General features: G+C 37.0%; 1 protein-coding gene across 1 annotated transcript in view; it reads right to left on the bottom strand.

Moving 5' to 3' along the window:
- Positions 1-21699, bottom strand: part of LOC107744807 (diphthamide biosynthesis protein 1-like) — an 85594-nt gene that overhangs the window by 16201 nt on the left and 47694 nt on the right. The window contains exons 3-8 of the mRNA XM_016558632.1: positions 16675-16796; positions 12127-12281; positions 10207-10328; positions 7064-7132; positions 6331-6487; positions 3940-4040 (exon numbers count right to left, since the gene is read on the bottom strand). Of these exons, the coding sequence (XP_016414118.1) occupies positions 3940-4040; positions 6331-6487; positions 7064-7132; positions 10207-10328; positions 12127-12281; positions 16675-16796 (726 nt within the window). The remainder of the gene's footprint in view (positions 1-3939; positions 4041-6330; positions 6488-7063; positions 7133-10206; positions 10329-12126; positions 12282-16674; positions 16797-21699) is intronic.

Consider the following 21699-nt stretch of genomic DNA (forward strand, 5'->3'; position numbering starts at 1 on the left):
TATATATAATTATATATAGGCCGGGAAATCCTCAAATGCTAATAGCAAGCATCAATTAGCACAAGAAAGTGTAAAAGCTAAACCGTTCTGGTGTGGTTTGCAAAATACTACTCCATTTGACCCTAAAATGTTGCTGTTTGTAAAATCTGAACAAAATCCTGTCACACTGCAACATTATTTTGTATATAGCAATTTTTATTAGCATTTTGCTAACATGCATACTGTTAGCGGTATGCTAAGCTACCTGGTTAGCTCACTAACCGCAAGCTAAAACAAAGTTTAGAAATATTTAGATTGACCATTTATAGGTTTGGTTACATAATGTGATATGTAATATGTAATTTTGATGTGGTCTCACATCTGTGCATGTGTGGAAACATTATTCTTCAGTGTGGGCTGCCTCGCACAAGCTCTCACAGTTTCAGAGTATATCTGAAATGCATGCTCACAGAGAGTGTACAGTATAAGCGCTGTCTGGAGTGACAGCCCTGGACGTATATCTCTGTTTGCCCAGGTTGCCTGCTTTCAAACAAAATGCTCAATGCAAGATGCTGCTTTGAATTGAGAGGGTCGAGTGGAATAGTTCAGAGCCAAGAGCCAGAGGCTCCTCAGTCAATCCTGTTATGCAGTACATTTTCATGCCCCCTACAAGTAGACCACCATTCAAAAGTTTGGAGTCAGTATTTTATTAATTTGTTTTTGAAAGAGACTACTTTTATTCAACAGGGATGCAATAAATTGAGGACAAAAAATGCCAGCAAAAATATTTATGTTACAAAAGATTTGTATTTCAAATAAATGTTGTTCTTTTGAATCTATTTAAATCATGGCTTCCACAAAAACAAAATCAGCATATTAGACTGATTTCTAAAGGATCATGTAACACCAGAAGACTGGAGTAATGGCAGCTGAAAATTCAGCTTTGCATTACAGGAATAAATTACATTTTAAAATATATTCAAATAGAAAAAAATATTTTAAATTATTTGTAATAATATTGCACAATATTCCTGTTATTACTATACTTTTGATCAAATAAATGCAGTCTTTGTGAGCATTTTCAGAAAATCTTAACCAACCCCAAACTTTTGAATGGAAGTGTATGTTTTGTAACTAATTTAACAAATCAACGTCAAACATATCAAATTTCTGTTTGTTTTTTTAAACAATATTAGTTCCTTTTATAGTTTTCTTTTACCACAATATCACAATCAGTCGATTCATTGTAAAATTACAGTACTAAAATCATATACTTTCAAAATTTCATAAGATGATTAAAATGACACCAAGTAATGTCTTTATCTCCATTTTATATCTCTTTATTTTATTTTATTATTTTTCTTTATTACCATCCTGCCAAGCATCCTGTTAAATTTCTTGCCATTGTGCAAATAGTTAATTAATACATTTTAATTGAATCAACTTTCCAAGAGCATACTGCATTTCTGAATGTCTGGTCTACCCACCTCCATATATTACAAGAAAGGCATATTCATTTTTCAAAAGTTACATAGTTCAAAAGGCACTGCATAACAAGAATGACCCTCCTAGCAGACATCAAACATTTCACACCAGCCAGAGGATCCACAAACACCTTACAGTATTAAAGTTGAATAGTATTTTCAAGTGCTGCGGTCTGCTGGTTTAGCCTCCACATTTCCAGGCCTCCTCCACGCTAGAAAACATCCAATTGAAGTATTACGGCTGCACAACCTGACAACAATCATAACTGCCAATTATTTCCCTTGATATTGTATCTGTAATTATTAATTCCAATGAACAGAATTAACATTAAAATGCTTATTTTATGTCCTATTTTGATGCTCTCATCTCATTATAATCAACATAGTCAATGCTTTGTTGACAATAATGGGAGCATTTTGCTACAAGCAAGCAGACAGAATAAAGTGAATCTAAAACAATAACAAACTATCGATGATGATTATCGCCTTGTTTCTAAAGATTTTGACTCTCTAGCTCTCATTTTCAAACAGAAGCGTAAACCTCGCTCATTAGGAACGACTGTCGTTACTATAGATTTTTACGTTTTGCCATTGCACACAACGTACATGTGTGTGATTAATTAATTTGTCAATTAGTTGTGCAGCCCTACCAGGCATCATACTCGGGTCCACTCCTGTCTGGGCTGGTAATTCAACGCTGGACATTTCGATTAACCTTCTCATTATAGTGACGACTGCTGGCAGATTGCAGCTTCGTTCCTTATCTTCTCCAGGATGTCATATACATCATCATTGCAGCATTAATCAACGCTCACATTACACTCTGAAATGTCTTCCTCTGCTCAGATCCTCATGTTTCTGCCAAGATGACACCAATCCGCAGCAGTCACAGCACAAGCGACTGACATTAATGGAGGAAATGAGAGGAGGAGAGATAGAGGTGTAACTTTCCTCTGGTCATGGTTATGCTTCGATTACATATGCGGTGTCACTCACGTGGCGGGAGAGCGGCACGACTGATGGGGGCGGTTGATCTTCTCTCTCTCGCGCTCTCTTTGAGTTGTTCACTCTCGTTCCCTTTTTTAACAGCCTCCACGCCTTCCTCCACCTCCTCCTCATTTTCTCTCAGACCTTTCTGTCCCTCGTTCACCCACTCCTTCATTTTAGGGGGGCCGTTGTGCCCCTCTCCTGTCTCCAGATGCAGAGGGCAGGCAGTGGGGGAGTGTGTACAATGCAGGGCTCCCTCAAAATAAGAGTCAGTACGGCCATGTTCCCTGTTCAACAGAGCTCAAATAGAAAACTGGACAGTTAAAAGTTCACAAAAAGAAAAAAAAGAAAAAAGCCATATCAGTGGTCTGAAACAGGGGTTTGCAAAATGACTGATGTAGACGAAGAATGAAGATGTAAATTAAAGATTACTGAAGTACGTTTTACAAGAAAATACTATTTCAGTCTTTCTACTACAAAATTTCATGTTACTTGTCAACTTCTGAAATTTACTAGCCATTTTTGAGTGAAATAAAATTTTTATAATACTGTTATTAAAATATTTTTCAGTGCACCAGCCAATTTAGCATTAGTACAATGACAAAAAAAACAACAAAAACAAATAATAATAATATTAATACGTTTTGGAAACTTTATAGTATCAAGCCTTTTTTCACACAGAGCTTCTTTTAATATATAAAATATATATATATTTTAATGCAATTTAAGTTTTATAAATATTATTTTAAATAATTCAATTAAATTAATTAAATTTTCTTTATTCTGTGTAACACAAAAGAATATATTCTGAAAAATGTCTTTTTTGTATAACAATGAAAGTCAGTGGACCCCATTGACTTTTATTATATGAACAAAAACACTTTTTAAAAAAAATATCTTCTTTTGTGTTACACAAAAAATATTTTATATAATATTAAATATTTTTTTATTATATTTATGGTTAAACATACAATATTAAAACCCTATCATATAACTAAAATGTTAATACATATTGTAAATATAAAAATTATATTTACATTTAATATTTCCATTACTTTTCCAAGCCTCAAAATGAGCATTTTAAAATCCCCTGATATTTGCAGGCTTTCCATGACCATGGGAAACCTCAATCGCACTGGCCTGTGAAACATCAACAAAAATTACCTACTGCTTTTTGTACATACACTGAAACAGAACGCCCATACAAAACTCCTTTGCTCCACTAAGCTTCAATAATCTCAAAGCCCACCACAGCAATAAGACACATACCACAGAGGAGCTGCTCACTAACAAAACCTGTGACCCCGTCTGACATATTCATCACCGTCAGTAATATTTCTGTCGAACCTCGCCTTGTCCTCAGGGTGTGCTGAGACTCAGATTAATGTGCACCTTATGGAGGAGCTTCTTCATAGGATGCACAGGAGTTGATGTTTCTTTGTGTGAAATGGAGAGTGTGATTGTGCATGTAGATGGAGGAGAGACTCACGCATCTACGTCTGCCAGGAGCTCCAGCTTGCCGGGGAAGATCTCAGACAGGAGCACACGCGTGAATGAACGGCCCAAAGACTCCAGCCGAGACTCTAAGTGCTAAAGAAAGAGAGAGAGAGAGGAAAAAAAGAGAGGAGTTGAATACTGAATGTTACTCATATTTACATAAAGACAACAAAATTTCATGCACAGGGCTCAAGGTCACCAAGAACAGCCCACATCAAACAGATCTGACAGTGTAGGAGGAAAGAGAACAGAAAATCATTACATCCAAGAATCTTCCAAATTTACTGAACAACAAGAAAACCGCTTCCTTTCGCCTAATGAGAAATCTTCACAGGATCGCTGATGCTGAACCCGTGTAAACGGCTTGTGTAAACCATTTATGTTCTTCAAAGCTTTAGTAACCACCATCAGCTCTGGGTTTCTAACATAAATGGCCAGTTTAGCTCGATTTTTTTCATTAATGACGTAGGGCTTTGTTGTTGCCTTGATTTATTAGTTTCCCCAAAGAACCAATCTAATGAGCCTGAGGAGGAAGAACTTAACTGGTCTGCACAAAGACCTGAACCCCAGTGAACACCATTGAAATTAATCAGAAATAGGGATGCCCAATATTTTGGTGGTTATACCAGTATTAGGTATCTTTTTAATTTATCTGCATCACATAACATTGGATTGTATATTTTATCGCTCATGCTCATTTCCTCTATTTATACATTTACATTAGATTATCTTTGCCATTGTTTAACGCACTGATAATTAACCCTGTTAAACGTAATCTTTAGCAGATTTTAAAATGAATATCCTTTTCTCATACTGTACATCATAATGTTGTGATGAATAAATTCACTTGTAGCATTTAGAACTATTTAATTGTAGATTTATTTAGGCTTATTTAAAATATTTGTAATTTTTAAAAAACAAAACAGTACAAATTTGTATAAGCCCTTTAACTGGTTACCACCCATAACAAGAAAATAATAATTGGCTCATCAATATCGGCCAGAATTTTTGGCCATATTTAAGAGAAAAAAAAGTGTCAAGTGTAAGCGTGAAAAAAGGAAGTCCGAAGAATAGATATCACATCATTTTGTAGTGATAATTTACACTTTTACAGATCTCCTGTGGTATTATTTTACCTTCATAGGAAATCTACAACTTACTGCTAAATTGTGAAAATTACTGTCAAGTACGAAGAGTGCTGTTGTTAAAACTTACCTCACTACCAGTGATGCTAGAGACACAGAAATGCCACACTTCAACTTTAATTTAAGAACAACAGAAGTCATAGGAGGTCCCTACTACATCATGAAACAAGTGCAAGTGTGTGTAAATAAACACATTCTAATGCACCTTTCATTTGTTCATTAACCATCAATGCTAATTATTCATTCCCTCAGTGATAGGCTGGAGGAAAGTGAATATGAACACAATTTTGCTCACTTCAGGATAAAGTGATGCTTTCCCAGACTCTCCCCACACACTTTGAAGTGTGAAACCCAGTGGACCACAAATATTACCAGCAAAAACCTCCAGACATCAGTGAGGAGGTGTTCAGGTGAACAGGCAGCTTCAAAGCACAGCCATAAAAAAAAAGGAAGGGAAGTGGGGGGGTGGTACTAGAATCTACTCTTCTCCTTCAATCAAAGTGTATTAAATTAGCTGGCTTATAGCTAACCTTGAAAAGGTTACAATTGCTCTTCACTGTTAAGCCAGTAAGTCTTATAATGACAAATATAGAACATGCAGGAATGTGTTACATAGACCCAGAGACGTTTTCTTGAATAAATATTTGATTTAATACTCTTTTACTTGGAAACTTGGAAAAAAAAGTGTAAAATCTATTGTAAAATTTGATGGACGTGTATATGTAAATATGTTGTATAAGTTTAATAAATAAAAAATAATAATACATTCATTTAATTAGTTATTAATGGTCATTTATTATTATTACCAAGAAAAAATGTTTTTTGACAAGAGCTACAGAGATCTCGCCCAGAATCACCATCCACAGTCTGTTTGTCTAGGTGCTGAATTCATCTCACTCGTCTTCTCTATGCATACCAATTAAAAAAGGATGAGACGAGAAAAGGGGAAAAATCTGCCAAAACAAAGTCCAATCCATATACATACAAATGAACAGATGAAAAGGGGCAGAGAACAAAGAGAGGAGGATTTGAATGAGAAGAAGTAGAAGAAGAAGGGAGACGACCTGCCCCTCTCAAAACAATCGATTAACGCCCCTGGTGATCTCTCCTCCCGGCCAAATGCCGCACGGTGTGTGTGTCTTTCAGCTCAGGTGCAAGACAGAAATGAGCAAGGAAGATAGACACTTTTACACTAACAGAAAACATATTGCATGATAAAGGGTAGCAGATGGTCTGACCTCCAAGATTTTGGGGTTGCCCTGACGGCCAAGGGTGCCTAGGATGAGGCCCCATCTCTGGGCTGAGCGGGCTCTCTCTATGGCCTGCAATCTGGTGGCTCGCATTGTCTCATGGTCATAATACTCTTGAGAAAACACTTTACTGTATGGGTCATACCTGCAGACATGGAGGACAACACATTTACAAACAATATTATACTAACAAAACAGAAAGAAGAACATTCATAAACTAGATTTTTGAAGAAAATATAACAGTAGGATGTTGCTAGATAGTTGATATGATAAAAGTGGCCAAAAATGGATGCCTGGTCTAAGAAAATTTACATCTACACCCTTTATTCAAACTTTTATTAGAGATTTTGTAAGCATATTGCGTAGCTGTGCTTAAAGTGCATAACTAAAAAAAAGGTGTAAAAAAACACTTTTTTTTCATACAAAGCTTGCACTCATTATTCTCAGTCTATAATTCAATCGATCAATGCGGCAGGTGTTAGATATATTATTTTATGTTATTTAATGGGTTTTAGTTTTTAAAACGGGGCCAAGAGGAAGGAGCTGTCCTCTGCAACCAAGTAGGATATTACCAAACTGGCTAAATCTGGTCAACTGCTTTTGGATATTGCATGTTTGCTGGATTTGTAGACCAGAGAGTCATAAAAAGGTTGAGGACTATGAACTATAGCAATAAAAATGCATGATTTAGCAAAAAGTATACAACTGCACATTGATTTACCTGTAGGCAGGTATATCTGGGTTGGCAATCATGATGGATTCCAAATGAAACCTTCCATCCCCAAGATATCTACAGAAAGAAACACAACTTTATCAGAGAGCAAGATAGTCTGAGTGGGCAGAATGAATACAATTCTGCTAACTCTGGGATTTGTGTAAGAAAATATAAAGGACAATGGGTCTTGGCCTAGAGGACTCATAAACCGGATCAGAACCGTTCTAACATTCAGCAAGCAATCAGGGCAAGACCTACTCACTCTACAGTCAAGGCAACATTAACCATCCGGAAAGCGAGTCAGACACGGAGGCTGATGGGCTACAATCCAGCTACTCCACAAATAAACCTGCATGATATGATTAGGTCATGACGCGGACAGCACGCAAACAGAATTCAACACGCTGATTATCCTCTGCCGTGCCGACAGGAGAAGACCTGCCATAGTTAATGGGAGTATAGATTAACCTGGCAATCCTGATGGATGCCCTGGGGAACGCAGCCACAATTAGAAAGGCTAATTAAGACACGTTTATGAAACGCTACGGAACATAATGTGGGTGGGATCTCCCTGGGCCCAACGGAGCAAAGGCTAAACCAGCCATCCTTCACTCTCGCACACACACAGTGACAGAAAAATGCTCTTCATTCTCCTTGTCTCTCAAACATACCGGCTGTGTTTGCTGCCCTGTACCTGCTAAGGAAACAGAAAGTATGGATGCACAATATATTAGTACCATATCAGTTATCAGCCAATGTTAAAATATTATCAGTTTAATTTAATCCTTCATGCAAATTTTCAGTTGTAACATTTAGTTCATCTTTGCCGTCATCTAACACTCAAAGTTAAATTAGTTTTTCATTGTGTAAGATTCCTAAATTTACCTGCAGCATTTAAAACGACTGATTCAATTTTTGTTAAACAGATTGTTAACATACAAAACAGGATTTTAATATCAGTCTATTATTGGTTATCAGCATTAAAATCAAACTAAATATCATCTGATCTGTTTCAACCTGATATTTTTTTTAACAAATACTAATTTCTGTACAATAAACGTATTAGAGCTTGACATAAATAGAAAAAAAATCATAATCATGAAAGAAAATTCCATCTCTTTTCTAGGTCAGGAAATCACACTCTTAAAATTCTCTTATATACAGTAAAAAATAATCAGGGTTCCAAAGACAAAATTAAACTTCCAGCGTTCTATCAGATGCCATTTTATATCTTTCCACCAATCACATTATTATGGGATACCACAGTAAATTACATATCAATGTCGCCTTCAACCTCCTTATAGTGTACTACCTGCAAAGGCAGCATTTTTTTTAGCTGTTGACAAAGTCATTCACCAAAAAAATCCCCCTCCACACATTTTTCATTTTCCTTTATATGTTGCCGTAATAAAACACCAATTTTCCCGGATTACCGCACTGTCTCTTTCAAGGCCCTCTATTACAAATATTGCATTTAAAGCAGAGGCATTAAACTCTCAGAGGTTTCCCGGCTCAGCTTTTAACAGTATAACGGCCACAAATTGATGCATTTGGTAGAGATGGCACTATTGAGAATACAAGATTAGAAATGGCCCAATTTGCAGTTCTTAAAACCGCTTTTCAAAGCACCGACCCATTCACCCTCAGTTCAGTTCATTATGCCTTTGGCAATGAGACAGAGCTCCCTCTTGTTTCAGAAGAAATCCCAAGTGAAAACTGGAGGTCTGTGTGAAGACCTGTGGCGTTCGTCAAATTTGATTAAATACAGAGCACTTTACGGTCCGCCCAACTCAAAAGAGATTTTATGAAGGTGCCGATCAGCCATGAACCCGTGTAATTTTTCAGCACAAAGCTGCAATCATCTTCTCCGTGGGACTTTATTCAGACCCCCAGCCAACATATTACTTCTTATGAGAAAGTCAGGCTCTGCATAAGCTTAATTAGCTGTTAATTATACGGTGGCAATTCGGCTTTGCAATATAACATCACATTACTACACTGTAGGTTGTCAGAGAAAGTTTTTAATTTGATCGCTGAGGGTGAGGGCAAAAAGTAAATGATCTATGATAAAGGCTATTTGCATAATAGCATTTTGGGGGTCAGTGACATGACCACTTGTGTATGTCTAATGTTGACAGGTGCCCTGACGAAGAGGTGATGGGTGAAAATTAAGATAAACACGCATCAATTCTCTTCCTTCCTCTCTCCTCTAACACACACACACACAGGTTTGTTTTTGTGAAAAGTGGGGACATCCCATAGGCGTAATGGTTTTTATACTGTACAAATTCATCACAGACTCTGTACGCTGGATTAAGAGGCAGAGAACTCAAACACACACACACACACACCCTCTCTGTGTACAGACACACACAGACAAGAGGTTTCCGTCTATCTCACAGGAGCAGAGCTTGCTGCTCACAGCTGCTGTGTGATACAGAGAATAATAGATCACACACACAAACATATACCTGCTGCCTAATGTCTCGTCTCTGTGTTGCAACAGCACTTGACACGCTTCTCATTAAAGTCAGCTTGAAACTGCATTCGCAACGCATTTAACTTATGCAATGTGACATTTCAGAGAGAAACAATATTCTGCAGGTAAAAATGTGAGGCGGGTCTTGATGCTGATTGGATTGTGAAAAGTAGCATATAATAATTTTGGTTAGTATTATTTTTCCTACCCATGAGGCCTTGGTCACATCAGCAGAAAAGTTGTTTAAAAGGAAGTGACAATTATTTGTATGATAGCCCAAGTAAAAGTTTTTTTTCTTTTCTTTAGAACAACATGCACTATTGAATTTGTGCACAACGAAACCAGTGATGCATATTAAGAAAGTAAACCTGGTCAGTTTTGATTGCATATATAAAAGGCCATATACATTAACAGTGTAAAATAAAATAATAAAATGAAATAAAATAAAATATAAACATTTTTGTGTTATACTGCTCTTACTATATTGTTATTTTGTACGGCTGGAATGCTGTACTGGCCAATCAGAATCCAGGGCTGAAACCATCAATTTCAAATAAATGAATAAATGAACAAATAAATAAATAAATCTAAAACACACACACAGACTTATTTTCACTCTAACATATTCTTACTACACATACTCAACATGGGCTAGAACTGTTTTCCTTACATGATGGCATTGACTTGCTTCTCCAGACGAGGTGAGGTGCATCCGAGGATCTCCCCAGGAGAAAGTGGCCGACACTGAGGTACCAACACCTCGTAATCTGGCTTCAGCTCTGCACTGGCTGCCTGTGAAGAGAAAGGAAAGGGACGCTGAGATCAAAGAAGCAACTTTCCCACCAAAAAGTTGTTGCGCAGAAGCCAGTGCCTAATCTGGAACCACGCCACATGTTTTCACCTTTCTTGAAAAGGTGGTTCTGGGCTGGAAAATCTGGCTCCACGCTAACCCCCTGCGGGTACTGAACCAAGAAACAGTAATGTCAGAGGTCTGAGAGCAGGATAATGTTCGCACCGAATAAAATTTTAATGAAAGGACAGTCTTAACTTTAGCTTCTTTTGGAACAATTTTCGCTGATGAACAAACTGTCCAAATTTAGTCTAAAACTCAGGAACTCAGCATTCACTTTTTTTTTCAAAATTTTGGGATCAGTGAGATTTTTAATGTCTCTGAGAGAAGTCTCTTATGCTCACCAAGGCTGCGTTTATTTGATCAAAAACACAGTAAAAACAGCAATATTAAGAAATATTATTACAATTTAAAATAACTGTTTTCTATTTTAATATATTTAAAAAAGTAATTTATTCCAGTGATAACAAAGCTGAATTTTCAGCAGCCATTTCTCTAGTTTTCAGTGTCACATGATCCTTCAGAAATGATTCTAATATGCTGATTTGCTGCTCAAGAAACATTTCTAATTATTATCAATGTTGAAAACAGTTGTGCTGCTTCATACTTTTATGGAAACTGTGATATATATTTTTAAGGATTCTTTGAATAGAAAGTTCAAAAACAAAAAATTTTTTTTTTAAATTTGTAACAAATGACTTCACTGTCAGTCACTTCACTGTCACAACTGAATGCATACTTGTTGATAATTATAATTTATTTTTCTTAAAAAACAAACAAAAAAATTCTTGAACACTGTGAACTTTTGAACGCTAGCTTAAACAGTATGTGAACTGATTGTTAGGAATTTTATTCACTATACACCTAAATAAACTCCTAAACGCTCCTGGTGCCATAATACTGCTGAATCAAACTACTCTTAGTGTTAAAATATGTTCTTAAACTCAGACTTGTAAACAAAGGCTTTTTGTTTGTGTAGTAATATAGTCAGGTTCTGAGAGTAGCTTGCAGCTCTGGCTGAGCACTGGGTCTGGAACGTGCAACGACATCTTTTCAGTGGAAGGAAAGAGAGACAGATACAATCAGAGAAACAGTCATCCAGCACATCTCCCAACACCTACAGGCTTTCCTTTCCAACGAAAAGGAAGCAAAGAAATGGTGCCAAATAAATTAAGGCAAGAAAGCTGCAGTAATGCAACGGCGGCGGAGACATTACGGTTAAGATTTTGACGAGCAGAGAAAATAACAAAAACACATAAAACGTGTGCATTCACACCCCTCTGACCCCCAGCACCCACCCAGAGCACGGGAATGGGCCTACACACACACATGATACACAGGCCGTGCTATTTCCAGAAATAACATAGGTCATTTTTAGGCAGGAGGGTGAAATCGACAGCGAGGAGGAGAGAGCGAAACAGGGAAAAAAAAGGAAGGGAAGAAAATCTCACACTTATGTAAGCTGGAGTGCTGAGTGCAACATGACTTCTGATAATTCCTCCTCTTGTGCACTTCAAAATAACTTTAACTGCATTTCACACCCACATACACAAACACACACTATTATAGGAGCAAACACACACACACACACACGGGCAGCCTTATGTGCTGTCAGAGACCTTGAAGCAGGAAGGTAAGTGATAGAGAGAGAGAGAGAGAGAGACAGTAAGCGAATCAGAGAACATCTTTAACCGCAGGGAATAGTTATCATTGAGTAAGAAGCGGTTGGTCAAAGGTCACCTGTAAAGCAGCCACAAACTGGATGGTGCTGACAAGGGCGAGTGAGTGGCCAGGGGGAAAGTTGAACCTGAGTGTGTCCAGGAAGTGGGCAGTGTCAATCTGGATGTCCACAAACACGTACAGCATCTTGATGCCCTCAGTTGAGTCTATGGGGACTGGAGACACAAACAACATTAGCATATTTCACTCAACACACATTCAAATGATTCTTTTATCCGTAGGTTGACTTCCTATTTTTTCTCTAAACGGAAAAATATAAATTTGGAATTCAACATTGTTTGTGCTACAGACACAAATGATCCCACAAATCACATGGTGCAATCAAGTCCTTCTGTGAAGTTTGCATTTACAATTTGGGAAGTCGTAATTAGAACACCAGATGAATTTAAATCACTTTGGTCCAAATAAGATGGCATGTATCTTTTCTACAAAAAAGAAAAAAAAAGAAAAAGAAAAACAGCAAGAGTTTTTAACTCCACTTCTACAAAATGATTGGTAAATAATGTGCATCAGGTATGTTTTTTGCTTTTTTAATGTTAAGGTTTTGTAAACCGAATCATTGTATGTACTTTCGTAGTTGCACAATTTTGAACATGCAAATTTGCTAAATTAAAAAATTTAATAAAAAAATCAATGCTTTAAACAAATTTATGGGTAATACAGATGCTGCTCCACTGCATACTTTGAGTTTTTGTTCAACACATTAAATATTCTCTTTCTGACATTACTTGAACGCACCAACAGAATTACGATTTTCACCTGGTAGAGCAAACAGGCACAACAACCTCTTTCACCCAAAAATTCTGTCATAATTTACTCACCCTCATGTTGTTCCAAACCTGTATGACTTTATTCTTAGAAACACAACAGAAAAATATTTTGAAGAATGTTTCAACTGTTTTGTCCATAATGAAAGTCAATGGGGTCCCCCTCCAGTTTTTTTTTCAAACAACTGTGCTCCACAGAATAAAGAAGTCAGGTTTGGAATGATATTGAGAGAGTAATGATCCTGGATTTCTCATTTTAGTATGAACCATTCCTTTTCAGATCCATCTGAAATCGCACACTGTGAGAGTACTGCATTTAATGAAAAACTTCTCAACCTTTGTTCTACTGCACAAGTATGCATGTATGTAGTATGAGTACAACCCACACATACTACATCCACTATGCTGGTATTGTCATAAGTTCATTGTCATAAACTGCAAACTCACAACAAAGTAAATAAATGTCTTGAAAACTCAGAAAAGTTTGTGTTAGTCAGCCTACCTCTGATCTACTGATGACAGTAACTCAAGAAAAGAGAAAATCATACAATTGCTATTAATGCCATTCAATTCACATCCCATTTAAAAGACAGCAGAGCTGAAAGAGGAAGGCGGGCTTCAGTCTTCTCCTATCTACATTATCATTTACAGCTGATGGTCATAATTGCTGCTCTTCTTGTAGCATTCTCTTTAAAGCCCATGCTCTAATGGCCATTTCACTGCTATTAGGCAAATGCCACCTTTAGGGAGTGTTTTAAACATGGAGCCCATTTAACTATGTAAGAACAGACGACAAGACAGTGAGGCAAGTAGGAAGAGAGGAAGTAAATTTACCTCTCAAAGCAGGAAGATCAACAAAGGCTTCTCAGCAAGCACACATTGCCTAGACGTCTATGACAAAGTACATATTTTGGAGAGCACTGCATATTTTAAAGGGATAGTTCAACCAAAATTGACTCAGTCTCATGTAGTTCCAAACCTGTATGCTTTTTTTTCCTTCAGTGGAACATATAAGAAGTTTTTTTTTTCCGTCCATACAATGGAAGTCAATGGTAACCAAAACGGTCTATCATTTTTGAACACGGTTTTGAAAATCTCAGGAAAAGATGGACAAAGTGAGAGAAATGTTGATTATAAACATTTCATTCAGTGCTGAAAAATATTGCTAAAGATAGCTCAGTGTAAATAAAAACATTATTTTACGCAAAATGTTTGTGTGTCATGTATTATTATGCTTTTAGAGTACTGTGCTGTTAGCTTAGCGACATGCTAACATCACAGCTCTATTAAATTGCATGTCAAGCTGCCTCTTTGAGTTCCAAATCAATCAGTTATAAGTTTCCATAGCAGTTAGGATGATCCCTTAGAAGGCAGCTGCCTATAGGCAATAAGCAGCGAGTCAGCTAACAAGGTTTTAGAACAGAGCTACTGAATAGATGTCATGGACAACATTTACGGTTAGGGGAAGTGATATACATTACAAAGAGAGAAAGAGAGACTTCTGGGAGAGAGATTTTACTGACTGGCAATAAAGTTTTATTCTTGCAAAGTTTTGCATTCAAGTGGGTCACTGTCAGAATGCACATACATGCAGGGCTATTTTCATACATGCATGAAACACACAAGAGGCAATACCCTCTTTCCGCAGGTGCTAGAAAACAAAAGAAAAAGACTTGGAGGGGCCGGGGGGTTGAAGTGGAATCGATCCATTTCTCTTATCCAATTAGCACGGCAGACTGAGAGCACTTACTCACTGCAATTACAGCTGTTGTCAATAAGAGTCATGGATTCTCCATACCCTCGTCTCCTTCCATTCTCTATTGTTTTCTTAAGGAGGCAAAATATAAGCAGATATGATTGAGGAGCTTTATAAAATCTGGAAAAATTACATTGCTCAGATACAGTTTTTTTTTGGTTCATTATGAAACGGCGGGACAGATTGGCCGTCAAAGTGTGTGTGTGTTTGTTCAATGATTCAATGCACACAGACTGAAGTAGTTTAAGTCTTTGGTTCTTTTGTGTGTGTGTGTGTGTCATATTTAGTTACATCCATTAAAATCTATAGATGTCAATGAATCAATCTGTAGGTATTATCATTGACAACATTTTCTGAGGGACAAAATGAACACTCACCTTTTTGCTGCTTCATCAGCTGTTTTTTCGCTTGCCAAAAAAAGTCACCATACAAAAAAATAAAAGCTTTTTGCACTTGCTTTCAGAACTGTCGCTAAAGTTAACCTTTAAGACTTGAAAATTGTTGGTCTCAAGGATATTGTGGAAAAGAAACATAAAAAAACCAAACAAACAAGCAGAGCAAAAAGAAGTGATATGTCAAGGAATTCCTAACCAAAGAAAATAATTATATGTATATGTCCTACACATTAGGACTTCCCCAAAAGGAGGTTTTGGGAGATTTTGTCAGGTGTATTTCACTTCTGGGTATATATACATTTACATACAGTATGTACAGCAATTAAAGCAGTTACACTATTATAATTTCTATACATACTGTAGCTTGTACTGACAAACGCACATTTCCAGAAGATCTATGTTTGTCTGCGTATAAATGTTCTTGTTAAGGTTCGCAGGAGGCTTCGGACCTCAGATGCAGGATTAATATTCCCCTTGGCCAGCTCTGGTATTTGGGAGAGGTGTGATTGTTCTGCTGGAGATATATTGGCCCTATTGATTTAGCATTTCCTCTACTGTATGTTGTGCTGCTGACAGGCAGCGGGGGGTAAAAGAGCGGCTTCCTCTAGGCTGGCACGTCCAGGCCTTTTAAAGGACACCCTTAATGCATGTTCACTATTGATCTGCTGAGCACACGTGCAGGCAGGGTCATTCAAAACATCTGCTATCCCTTACACATCACGGCTCCGACTGGCTACCATACTGAGCTATTGAGAGCAGCTTTGCAAAGCACTCCAAGAGTAAATCTATATATCTCTACTTATCCTTACCACGGCCGACTGTCTCCAGCCTTTGCTATTAGAAATTCCCACAGAGATTTCTTGGTCTCTTTCTCAATTATTTTTTCAAACATGCAGTTGCCTGTCAATGAAAGACCCTGAAACATGCTGACGAGAAACCGCAGGAACATAGAAAGATGATAGATGAGACGTCTTCCTTTATGAAAATTAATTTGTGGGTGTGCAGTCTATAAATATGTTAACGGAAAGTTATAATACCCAGCTCTGAAGAATCCAAACCTGTTTGACTTACTTTCTTCTGTGGAACACAAAAGGAGAATTTCACACAACCCTTTTCCATACCAGTGTTATTTTAGTATTATTTATTTAGTATTTATTCATATTTTGAATTAGCTTTTATTTTTATATTTTCAGTTTTCATTTTAAGTTTTAGTAATTTTGTTGTGTGCTTTTGTCATTAGTTGTTTTGTTAATGTATAGCTTTAATTAATATTTATTTCAGGTTTAGTGTGAGTAACTTTTGCACTTAAACTTTCAGTTAGTGTCAAGGCAACCACTCCAAGTTTAATGTTTTCCCCCCATTTATTTAAAGTTTAGTTTTTTAACTAATACATATTAGTATATATTAGAGTTGTTTCAGACAATGAAAGTTAATGGTGACCAGGGGACTGTCAAGCTCCAAAAATAAAAAAAATGCACCAAACAAAGTATCAAAATGTTTGCATTCCATATAAGAAAGTAAGTCATACAGGTTTGGAATGACATGAGGGTGAACAAATGATATCAGAATGTTCAATTTGGGTAAACTGTCCCTTTAATTCACATAAGAATTTTGTGTGTATGCAACTCACTGAGACAACTGTGCCCATAATGCACCATGAAGTCGGCTCCTAAAGCGCGGGCAGTGAAGTCGTCCACGCAGCAGGCCCCATATGTCACATCTCCCATCACTAGTGTGTCCGCCTCTGTGAATCTGACAAACAACACAATCAACCAATCAATGACCTTGATCACCACCCAATTGCAATTCAGATCAATCAGGCTGTAAATAAAAAGACGAGTCCACACAGTTGGCAGATCAATCACTCTCAAGCGGAAATGTCACTCAGACATCCATGTCTCCAGTTAAGTGGGCTCCCTCTAGTCGTAAACTGATGCACTCTGTGCAGTCTGGAAAAACATCCAGAATAACCTTCAGAGGCGACAGAGCACTGGACAATGATTAACATAAATGTTCACTGATGGTAAACTTTCAAGTTCCACGTTAAGGTTTATAGCTATGGATGCACACTGTCCTACGAAAAAATAGTTGAGCCGGTTATCGAAAACTTAAACTGTAGGTTCAAACCAGTGGTAATAACGATCTATACTTCCTCTGCCAACATTTTTACTGGAAACAAAACAAAACTACATTTATCATTTTAAATGCATACTTTTTAAATGTATAGTTTTTACATGTATTATTTAATATTTTTAACATTAAAAATATATTATACATTTTCGCACAAATTGTTTGATAACTTATTAAACTAAGTAATACATTAATAATTTAAAAATGTAAATTACATAAAAAAATTCTCACTTGAAAACCAATAAACATGTTTGCTGTAAAATCATGGCATACAGTAAAACAGATTTTTAATGATTACTTTGTAATTTTAATCTCATTCTTACTGATTCTGCCTTTTTTGCAATTTTGACAAAGCTTGGGACTACGTCAGCAAGCTAAACATTTTTGCCTAGCAGACAAGTTTAATCAAAATTCACAACCAAGTGTCATAGAAAATGTTTAAATCAGCATAAAAATGAAAAGCACATACATGATCCAAAAATTATGAGATACGGTGCTAACCCAATAGAGCCAGTGACCCAAAATTCTCATAATGACTTCCATTCTTAAAAAACATATCATGGCCAGTAAGAGATATTTAATAAATATTTATTAATTCACTTGTCATTAGCAGGTGTGGAAAAGCAGTAGACTCTGAATGTAAGAATTTAAGTCTGCAAAATTACTTTTTACTACGCAAGGGAAGACATTACTGAGCCACCATCTCCAGTACAGCACACTCTTCAGAGATGCTGCTACAAATTGTCCTTGGCTTCCTTTCTTCACTTTGTAGGACAACGACAAGCATTACAGTGGGGTGGATCTCTGAGGAGCTGTTTGAAGGACCAACGATCTGTTTTTGCTTGCTTCGGCAGGGGTCGTTAAGTGTTAGCACATCTATTGACTGGCGCACTGCTGCCGCCTCTCCTCTGTGTGAAATTTAAATGCAGGATAAACATGAGACAGGAGCACATAAATTATGAGTGAGAAAAAACGAGAAAGAATGAATATGCGAGGAGAAGGAAGGAGGAAAATGAGAGTAGAGGCTGTTGTATGGGAAGCTGGCTGTCTGGAAGCAGACATTTAGGACAGGTATTATTAATAGAACACAGACACATTTTCTTTGGTTTTATACACACACACACACACACACAATTTGATTAATTAACATACAATTAGTTCAATAAAAAAAATGTAAAAAATTGTAAGTTCTATGCAAAATATTTTTAATTGGCTTTTTGGGATGAACTGAGATCTGGACATGTTTTCTTGAAATTCACATTGGCTTTCTGTGTCTCACACACACATAGACACACATCGTCCTCTTCATAACACACTCCCAGCGTTTGTGTCTCATGCATGGCTTACTTCTGTAACCCAGTGCCCTCAAACACATCCTCTCTCCCCACACACAGTTATTCTCATGTGAAGGACGCAGGCAGGCAGCCGTTGCTTGTAAAGCAGAGAGAGATGAATGAGTAGAGCTCATCTGGTAAGTAAATATTTGCCGTGGTAGATTTGATACGCTCATCCTTTCTCTCATCAAGGTCCCTCTCTTTCTGCCCATCTGCTACACATTTGCGCAGGCATATACACGAGTGGGTGGCATCATCACCGGCCCAAAACAATAAGACACACACAAATAAGACAGTTCAAAACAATACATGTACAGTGGCCCCAAAAGTATATGGGAACTCTCAAGTCACACTTAAAAATGTATGAATGTCATTGCATCACATACCAAAACATCAAACTGTAGCACTGCACAGAGAAGCACCGCCCACACTGAAAACTCGCTGTACCAAAATCCCACTCCTCATGTTAAGCATCAAACATAGATGAGCAGACATTGATGTGGAAGTTGAGAGGACGTTATATTATGACAAATCCCCCAAGTTCCATGAAATTCACAATTTAAAGTGATAGTTTACACATTAGTGACTCATTGTAGGAACAAATAAAAAAAAATGGTAAAAAAAGTTTAAAAAGTAAAAAAAAAAAAAAAAAAAAGGCTACATTTACATTGGCAGATTTATTTGTGACATTAGAAACATTTTCAAATTATAGAGTAAATAAAGCTGGAAGGAAAGTATTATAAGTATACACACACAGACGCACACGCACACACACACACACACATATATATATATATATAATCTACATCAATTAAATACCAATTTCTAGCCATTTAAAACATTTACATTAATGCATGTGGCAGACAATTTACTTGATCAGATGATTTTAGGGATTTAATGCAATATTTAATTTAAATATTCATTTTATGAGTGGGAATTAAAATCAAGAACTTGGCATTGACGGATAGAAATTCTAAATCTATCCATTCATCTTTCCTTGCTTCAATTTTTTTAACTTTAAGACAGTCAAGCCAATAGTCAAGGTTTATGTTTCTTGTTAAAAATGACACTTACTGCAGTTATATTTTTAAATTTCAATTCATATTAGTCTACTTGAATTAAAATTTTAATTACAATTTGGAATCCTGTTTGCTATCTCAATTCAAATTCAAGGCCTTACACACAAGATCCATAAGCAGGATACAAATATGAAGTGGCTGCAAATCTGTCGCCTGTAACGATGACTACCCCAGCCTGCGGTGACAAAACACCTGCAAAACCTCATTGTCAGGTTTCCTTATTTGCTCAGTATATCCGATTAACACCAACTAGAAGGGCTTGCGGATGAAAAACGGAAACACATTAAAATAAACTCTGAGCGTCAGATTACCGGAGCTTATGTGAGAGAGAGATAGTGCTCGCTACCTGGGAATGGTGCTTTAATTATGGAGCAGGAGTGTGGATCAAGTTCGTGCTGAGGCTCAGAGCGAGCAAGATGAGGGGTTTTAGTCGTGATTAGCGCTTCACACGCCCCTCGAAATGTTGACCGCTGGATAGAAGAGTCAATGTCACATATGGCCTGGTATGCTTGTTACTGTAGCTCTGCTCTTCTCCCATCGAAATCAAATCAACCGTCTCTCTCTCTCTCTCTTTACTCTCTCTGTCATGCTATCTGGCTCCAGCTACAGCATCTGATCTGAAATGTCATTAAGATGCAATTAAGATGTAGAAATGTCTGTGATCTCAATAACAGGGCTTGTTAATTAGTGTCACTGTAACAGCCAGCTTGCACAAAACAAAGTCATACTCACACAGAGCAGATAAAATAAAATAATATATTGATCAAATTCTGTTTATTTTGAGGTTTAAATTCTAGATTTTCTATGTGGTTTCAGACCTTTGGACCTCACTAGACTCAGCCAAGGCCTGGCACTCCCTGTCAATGTGATGGTTGTTGGATGTTTTAGTGTCTCTCTCTTGACACATTCTCATAAACTCCACAGACAGTTCATGAGTCTCTCTGTCATGTCTCTCTCCCTCTTTCAGAGCAGTGAGACGGAGTCTCGCTCCTGCAGGACCGGTCAGCGTCTCTGCGTGTCTCTCACTCTTTCAGTTAATGAACATTAGGGTGTGCTGTGTCTGGAAGCGTGTCCATCCGTTTCAAGCTATTCCTCCTGTCTCTCAGAGGTGAAATCTTTACTTGGCTTTGACGGGACTTTCATCAAAGCTCAGCGTGAGCGAGGGGCTGCTGGCTCAAAGCTCTCCTGTTTGTGAACACTGGAAGAAAACAGATCTTTCTCTTTGGCCACTTAATCAAAGCCTTCAAAAGCAAATGATTTCAAATAAAATGTGCTTATTTATGACTGCTAATTGTCTGGAATAGGGCAGCCAAGCAGAGTTATAGAAGTGATAATTATCATTATAAAAAGGTATTTCAGAAGACATGAGAAATAGAGCCAAGTTATGATTTTATAACTTGCACATTAAAGATTAAAGATCTAAATCCCTGATTATTAAACATGCAAAGCTCAAATATTGATTATTGATTTGTGTGCACAATGGGCCACATACAGTACATGATCGACATGATGTGGCAGTGGTATAAAGATACAGTAGAGCCTTTTGCCAGAACAGCTGCTTTTCTGTGATTTGAAGGAACATTTTTGAAACAGAGTTCCATTCTAGAACCGTGGAACTGCTTTGCTTTTATTTATATCACTGTCAAACATGATAAAATTTGAATAATATTTTACATTTCCAACACAAACCCACCATATTCCAATAGATATACTCAAAAAACAACAAAAAACAACAACAACAACAGGCAACCTACCTAAAACACTAGTCGGTTATTGGACAACTACACTGTAAAATCTAATTAGTTGGGCTTACTTAAAAAAAGCATGCAAACCGATTGCTTAGTATAGTTTACTCCAAGGTATTTATGAAAAATGAAATTTGAAAAAGTTTATTAATAAACACACACAAATACAGTAATGCTTTAATTAGAAGATAGGTCACCTTCTAAAAGCAACCTATTTATTACTTATCTTCCCTTGAAATCAAATAACTCTGACTTCATGATGCATTGCTGCATTAACAGGAAGAAAATTATAGTAACATAAATGAAGTTCCAAGTGCCCAACCAAAGGGAACGCTAATCACTATAATGGTGAGTAAAAAAAAAAAAA

Source organism: Sinocyclocheilus rhinocerous, unplaced genomic scaffold (genome assembly GCF_001515625.1).
Source record: "Sinocyclocheilus rhinocerous isolate Xijiao unplaced genomic scaffold, SAMN03320098_v1.1 scaffold738, whole genome shotgun sequence".
Lineage (NCBI taxonomy): Eukaryota > Metazoa > Chordata > Actinopteri > Cypriniformes > Cyprinidae > Sinocyclocheilus > Sinocyclocheilus rhinocerous.